At 42.8% G+C, this 7,761-nt stretch overlaps 1 protein-coding gene across 1 annotated transcript; it reads right to left on the reverse strand.

Moving 5' to 3' along the window:
• Positions 1-2,873: 2,873 nt before the first annotated feature.
• Positions 2,874-3,469, reverse strand: LOC308640085 (small ribosomal subunit protein eS26-like). Its single transcript, XM_081312124.1, has one exon. The coding sequence runs from the start codon at positions 3,267-3,269 to the stop codon at positions 2,922-2,924; it is 348 nt and encodes a 115-aa protein (XP_081168250.1). The 5' UTR covers positions 3,270-3,469; the 3' UTR covers positions 2,874-2,921.
• Positions 3,470-7,761: the final 4,292 nt, after the last annotated feature.

Consider the following 7,761-nt stretch of genomic DNA (forward strand, 5'->3'; position numbering starts at 1 on the left):
TTTCCCAGCCAACTTCTCGCCCTATCCTTCCCTGTCAGTTCTAGATCTCCTCCCACAGCAGCTCTATTCTTTATCTCCTACAATTGTTCTTCCGTTTATCATCTCTAATTTATACCCTTCTTTTCTGTTCCTCTGTCAGAAGAGAAAGTGGAAGCATTTGGGGAGTGACAAAGCTCTCAACTTTGGCACTGATAACCTTTGGAGCAGGAGGGTTCTTTGTGGTGGGGGCTCCCTGTGCACTGCAGGGTGTGCAGAAGGCACTGGCCTCTATCCACTCGAGGTCAGTAGCCTCTCTCCCAGTTGTGACAGCTAAACTGTGCCTGCACATCACCAACATCCTCTGAGAGGGAAATGACTGAGGAACTCTAACCTAGACTGACTGCTCTGTAAGTCAGAAAACAACATGGGAACACTTATCAAAGGCCCCCTGCACTGCTTATCCTCCCGGTGAAAAATGGTTAAGGAGAGAAAATTCAGACTCTGTCGTGGGGTTACATAGGGAGTACATGACCAACAAAAGCAGGACAAAGTGACGATTCAAGGGAGGACAGCCCTGCGAGGGCCTGAGATAAATTCACCATAAGAGGACCAGAGTTCCAGTCTTCAGAATTAGTTTGGATTAATATTTTACTGAGCCTGATTTATTCTGCAACACTGAAATGCTCAGCAAGAGGGATACAGAACACTGTGATGCAATGCTATTAAGCCCTCTTCATATCTTTTTTGGAAAAGAGGTACATGGAAATAAATACACTGACAGAAGTATTGAACTAGAATGGAAGTGGGGACATGGGCCACATAAATAACATAAGAAGCTGGAAAGGCCAGGATAGGAAGGAGAGAGGGCCTGGTACCTGGCATAGAACCTACCTGTGGTTGATACGACGTTCTCGGGACTTTCACTGCAGAGTTTTGACAACAGACTAGTCTTGCCGGAACCGGTGAGGCCTATGCAAACCAGGTCATATTCTGGTCGTGCAGGTGGTGGTCCCTTGCAGCAAAATGCTCTAAAACACTGCGGAGAAAGAAGAGGAAGTATGGTTCTTTAAACAAGAACATGGAAACAAGACTTAGTAACATTTAAAGATGTCTGTGCAGGTGTTAACAAATAGATAAGCATCCTATTAATTATAAAGAGGAAATAGTAACTTCAGAGCAAAGCAACCCAGATGACACCACCTCAACTGGATGGTCAAGGTTACCACCCCACCATGAGAGGTGTCTAGCCCACAGCATCCTTTCCTGTGATGGCAGGTGCTCTGCAGTGGGCATGACGTCATCATGCAGCATTCGAAACAAAATGCACAACCTGCACCCAACCCTGAGCAAACCAGAGAAAGCCAATCTGAGGCATGTTCTACCAGACAACTGTCCCGTTTCCTAAAGTATCAATGTCTTAAAAGTCAAAGACAGACTAAGGAACCATTCTAGGTTAAAGAAGACTATAAAAACAATATGAAATGCATCTGAGATTAGATCTTGAATCAGGAGGGAAAAAAGTGCCATAAATGACATTATTGGGACAATAATGAAGACTGAATATAGACTACATATTAGATAACAGTGTTGCATAAGGTTAAATTTCCTGAATTAAATAACTGTACTGTGGTTATGTAAGAAAAATCATTGTTCTAAAGAAACACACACGTAAGTACTTAGAGGTAAAGGGTCTTGATGTCTGCAATTAACAGGCTCAGAGAAATTCCAAATCTCTTCTCTCCATCTCCATCAGGGGAGGAGTGTAATAAAGCAAACATGGTAAAATGTTAATGATTCATGAAGTTGATTGAAGAGTTCATAGCAAAATTCTTTGTTCTATTTTCATAACTCTTTGATGCCAATTCAAAATAAAAAGAATTTTAAAGAATTTAAATGAGTCTTCTCATATCACTGTCTTCTTGGCCTTTGCTAAATTTCAATTGTTTCAGGTAAACTGACCTCAGGGTACTATGACCTGTAGGGTAGTGTGTGCACCGCACAAACATGTTTGCTCTCCTAGCGTTAAAACAAAGGGATTGAGGAGACAGAATATGATTCACACAGTTTTTGATCTTTGGCTTATGCCTCATCCATTTCATGGGGGCTTACTATATGCCAGTTTTGTAGAAACAGAAGTATCAGGCTCTGAATGATCCATGAGAGAGGGAGAGCAGGAGGAAAGGAGAGAGAAAGGCTGACCCCCTCTCTTATGGGTCATCATGAGAGAAGAGACCAATAAAAAGCTTGTGTCGATCTTCTCAGATAAAACCTGAGTCCTAATTGGCTGTCACACTTTCATAAATCAAGCTTGATTATTTCTCTTCCCCATTTCTCATATATGATCCACAAGTCCAGTCCATGAAACCTTTGAAATCTCTCTAGGATCTGTCCACTTCTCTCCAGTCCAGGCCATAGTTACCTGGACAACATCAACATTTCCCCCACCACTTCCAGTGTATTTGCTCTTGTCCTCTCTGTTCTCTGGACAGCAGCCTCTGTGATTGTTTATAAAAAGAAAATTATTACGTCTGCTTAACGCGCTTTGGTGACTTCCTCTTGCTTCAGGGCCCAAACCCCTATCGTGGACTATGAGGTGTCCACCACCTGCTCCAGCCCACTCACTAGCCCCTTGCCCACCTCCCCCAAGCCATGCGGGGGCCCTGTCTCATTCCAGGCACTGGCCTATGCTATTTCCTCTTCCCCTGACTCTCGGCTTAGCCAACTCCTCATTAGTGTTTGGGTCTCCACTTAGCCATTCCATCCTCAGGGCAGTATGCTCTGATCCCAAGACTTCATCAGCAATTGACTTCAAGCTCTCACAGCTCTTTTGTGAATTCATCTTGCAGATGAACACAGTTTCTTTTTATTATTATTATTATAATTTCCATTTTATTTTTTTTTCCAGAAGATAGCTTTTCTTCACTCATTAAGGATGCAGTTCCTTACATGGGCTTTGGTGGAGGTCGTGGGGCAGCACCAACAGGTCTAAAACGAGGTGGGGATGTCCGGTCCTTCTGGGCTTCACGAGATCGATTCCTGACTACCTTGCTGTGAATGGCACAACTCACACAGTAATGCAGCTTCACGTACAGCTTGGGAAGCACATAAGCGTCGAAAACACTTGCTTTGGAAATGTCCCTGACGGCTGCGGCCTCCACGATGTTTCCAATGACGAACTTCTTAATGGCCTTGTCCTTGGACACACACCTGGCATAGCTCGTGCAACGAATAGGCTGCACATGCCCGTGGCCCTTTTTCACACGACCATTATTCCTTCTTTTTTTGGTCATCTTGGAAGCGAGGACCCGGGAGAGGACGTGACATCCGGCCGGACCTCTTATATAGCGCAAGATCCCTACGCTCACATGGGGAAAACCCGTAGTATCAAGAACGGAAAACCACTTCCAAAAATTTCTTGATTACTTAGCGTTTCCAAAGAAACCCAGAGCAGACAGAGGTTCCTAGGGTTTATTTATGCATGGAACAAGTTACGTTTGGGACTACTTAGCCTGGTGGCGGAAGAAAATTAGTGTTATAGGTTTCTCGAGAAACATCGCGATACCCTGAACCCAGTTTCTTATTAATTATTACACTATGGGAACCACATCTGTCCATCTCCATCCCAGTAACCCTAGTGCCCTTTATTGAGGTGAGTGTAGATCTCACCTCAATAAAAAAGGGTTAAAGAAAAAAAAAATGACAGTTAAAGTTTCACCTAAGAAAAGCAAAAAGGAAGCATGAAACCCAATAGGATGTCTGATCCACAGCCACTGGGTCACCCATGCTTGAGCAAAACGGTGTAAAACCAAAGAGAAACCTGTGACTTTCTCCTTTCACTTCAATGCCAGAAGTTAGCCTCATTTCCAAAAGAAAGGTTTTGATGTACAGGATCTATTCTTGAAAGAGGAGAGCTGCTTTTTGACCTAAATCCATTTTCCCTCAGTTTTTAAGAAGTTCTGCTGACTTCTGGTAAACAATATTTAATAATCCATATTCTACATGGATTTATTAAACTCTAATCCCATTTCCTCTCAGTCTTTTCAAGCCTGTGGAGTCTTAATTATTTCAGTCTGCCTTCATATAGCAACTCCTCCCACTCCTTGTGTCAGTTGCTTTTCTTTGGCCATGTTTTACTTCCATTAAGTGTTCCCCTATGAGATTTGTGACTGCAGCTATAAACAGCCTTCTCGATGCCAACACAACACGTCCCATCCTGGATTTGCAAGAAAGTTAGCTGATATTGTTTCACTTTTGCAAACTTTTCCTCAAGTCTCCCAGACTCTTAATGAGAGTCCTATGTATGTATGTGTATGTACCTCCTTGAAGTCTGCCCCTGACTCACAGCTGTTCACACTAAGCAGAGGTCATCTGTGCTCTGCTATGACGGCACACACTGCTCACATCTGTTTCTATAGCTGGGCTGCTTCAGTCTCTGCTGAAGGAAGCAGGGAGAGACCCTATTCCAGCTCTAGAGGTGCCCGCTGCTGCTTAGCTCCAGTGCCAGAGTTCCTATGGACTGTCTCTTAGAGGGGGATGGACCCAACTACTGTGATCCAAATTACTATAAATCCTAAATACAAAATGAAATTATATGTAGCTGATTGCTTTTATTGCCCTGTTCAAATTATTTACAAATCATTCATACACCAATATTATTCAACATATTTTAGCTCAAAGTTCTACAATTCCATCTTCATATTGTTCTTGATATCTGGAGTGTAAAAACTTCTGTACCCAAATCCATTAATCATCACCTGTTAACTTATTCCAGGACACCGGAGACACTTCTGACAGAACACACAATTTAGCAATGACATTCCACTTCTCTACTTTTTCTATATACTTCCCAGGATTGTCACCTATAACCCCCTGGTTCCAGTTGCACAGAAAGTAAAGACACCAAACATGGCAACTCCCCTGGCACACGTTCACTGCTTTCCTGAATTCCAGTCTCTGTAGTTCCAACTGTTTTTGAAGACCCCAAACTAAATCTGAGCAAACTAAAAATCTACCCCCAAAACTCAGGCTATGGAAATAAGGCATTTGGGAAAATAAATGCAACACTGACATTATTACAAGGCAGAATCTTTGAGATAAACTACAGAATCCTGAAAGTAAAAATGTATTTGAAGTAAATAAATACATCCCATGGCAAATGGGAAAAGTGTCAGACTTTGAGCCAACAAAATAAAACTTTTAAGAGTATATCATTTCAAATGGTGGGAGGGAGGAGGGTGTTCGTGGTGTTTGAGTCAGTTCCGAAAAGCTGTACAGAGTTTTCTTTTTTTTTCCCCCTGGTTTTGTTTAAAAACTTACTGAGGCTTTGGATCTTATAGTCAATTTACTTAAAATTACTCATTTTGGCCTCTAGACTATACTGTACCAAAGTTCATTGTGTTTGTCTCCTATAGCAGCTCCTGCATTGTTGAGAGTCAGCCCTTTTCACCGCTGTTCAATGAGAAACACAATGCCGTCGGGCAGTCCTGACAGCAAGCGGCAAACTCGGGCTTCATTCCCAGGCCAGACACTAAGGCATTGTGTAGCTCTGCCCAAGCCTCATAAACCTATCCATGCTTCAGTTTCCCCATGATTAACCAGTAACGTTTAACACTATCTGTCTCTTCCTTTCTTCAGGAGGATGTTATGAGGCATGGGTTCAATGCATTATTCTACTAAGAAAGGCGCCAGACGGGTAAATAACTGTTCATCACGATGCTCATTTTCCTAAGATATCTTTGCTGCTAGTTAGCTTCCTGGGCAAGGGCCTGGCAGCCTGACATACAGCCCAGACTGGAGTACTTCCCCTTCTTTTAGCCCACAGCTGCTTCTACAAGTTCCATCCCATCCCAGTTCAACCCAAGACGCACACACACACAACACTGCCCTCACTTGCAGCAGGAAATAGAAAACAAAGCCAGTCTGAATTATAATTATGTCCTCTGGGGGGCAACCAAGGTCATGGTCTCCCTCTGACTACTTGAGTTCACCAGGTTTCCCCCCGCCCTTCAGGGTCAGTTATGAGTCACTCCTTTTTGAAAAGAACCTATGAACCTATCTACCACATCATGCCAAGACACAGAACATTTCCCCCTGGCATGTGTGCACAAACTTCTACCTCTGTTCCTTATGAAATGGTACGTCCTGAGAGAGGCCGACTAGCTACAGCATAGCTTTTGGGAAAATCATATAATCCTATGCTCTTTAGTTGAAATATGGAGCACTCAAAATGCAGAATCATAAACGTTGGGAATATCTGCTTGAAGAAGAAACAGGGCCACATGGGTTAGGAATAAAATATAAGCAAAAGATTACATTGCAAGGTAAAATGAAGCCTTGCATTTCAGTCTGGTGGTTCTGCCCCAAGACAGCAAGACCATCTTAAAACATCCCAGCGCCGTTTGGGAATAGTGTCAGGGTTTAGCATAGCTGGCAGAGCACTGTACATGGTAGGTAGTCAGTGACTACTCGGTTACTAAGTCAATGATGTAAAGCATTGAGTAAGCACTTAACTGTGTACCTCGTTCCCCTCCCCTCACATTTCCATCTAACCCATCCTAGCTACTTCCAAGCCATTCACTAGTCCCTCCAACAGTCTGGGAACTCACCCTTCTTACCACCAGGTCCTGTGCACTTGCAATGAAAGGCCCCCTGCCCTTCTCTCTTCTTTCTGCTGAGATGGCACCACCACCAAAAGTCCTCCTTGAATCCCTCAGAGAACTAATCCTTCCTTGTCCTCCTTGGCCCTGTACACATACCTGCAGCACTGCAACTGATGCTATAGCACATGTTTATTTGTCTGTTTATTTGTTTTTTCTGAGTTATCACCTGATAGAAATAGATACACAGACCCAAAGACATAGCCATTCTTGGTCATATTACTGGTTCAAAAAGCTTAATTTTACAGGCTTCTGAGGGTAGCCAAGCACCCAAACAAAGCAACAGAGTTGTCCTGCAACTACATATTTCTGGATGAGAGATTTGCTCAAAAACCTCCCACTCTGGCACCAGCCCCTGCACTGCCAGTATTTCCAACCATCCTGAGTTGCTAAATTCCCAGCCTTTTGGGACATGGCATTTGTTTCAATTGATGCTCTGTCTTTCACCATGAATACAAGATTTTATTCTGAGCATGAATTCAATTTGATTGAAGCTCTGTATAGTTGCTGGAAATTTTTCTTCAGTCAGCTTTGGGAGTTCCTCACAGACACACAGTCACTGCCCAAGCCCCACAATGTTTCCTCCTTATTTAAATATGGGTCTCACCAGACAAAAAACCCAGGGCTCCTATCACAGACAGCCAGGTCTTTTTCTATGCAAGAGTGGGACCTGGCACAACAATGAGCAAACCCTTGTTAGATTAATGAAACATCTATAAGTTGGCACCTAAAGGCAAAAGAATATTCAGCCATAACTTTGACTAGATACAATTCTCATGCAGTTTGGCTTCAAAATCAGAAAGAAGCACCTGCACATTTAACCCTCACCAGTTTTCACAATGCAAAAGAAGTTTTTGAAAGTAAGTCAATTTCTGGAAGTGTTTTCTAATACTAAGAATGTTCAATGAATAAAACATGAAGAAGTTCTTAAATATCTGAAGTGACCTGATTTGGAACACAATGTTTTCCAGGTCTATAATAGTCAAATATGGGTCTGTCTTTTGAAAATCTAACCCCAATACAAAATACAACAGGAGGCCAAATGTGTTAGAGGATTAGTCAGAGCTGCTTGAGCTCTGTAAGAGACATGACAACTGGTGGGTGTCCTAGTAAGTCAAAAACAAAA

The sequence above is a fragment of the Spermophilus citellus genome (assembly GCF_964194105.1).
Source record: "Spermophilus citellus genome assembly, contig: SCAFFOLD_347, whole genome shotgun sequence".
Lineage (NCBI taxonomy): Eukaryota > Metazoa > Chordata > Mammalia > Rodentia > Sciuridae > Spermophilus > Spermophilus citellus.

What these genes read in the sequence shown, in the direction of transcription:
- LOC308640085 (XM_081312124.1), bottom strand. Translation starts at nt 3,269, where the DNA reads ATGACCAAAAAAAGAAGGAATAATGGTCGTGTGAAAAAGGGCCACGGG.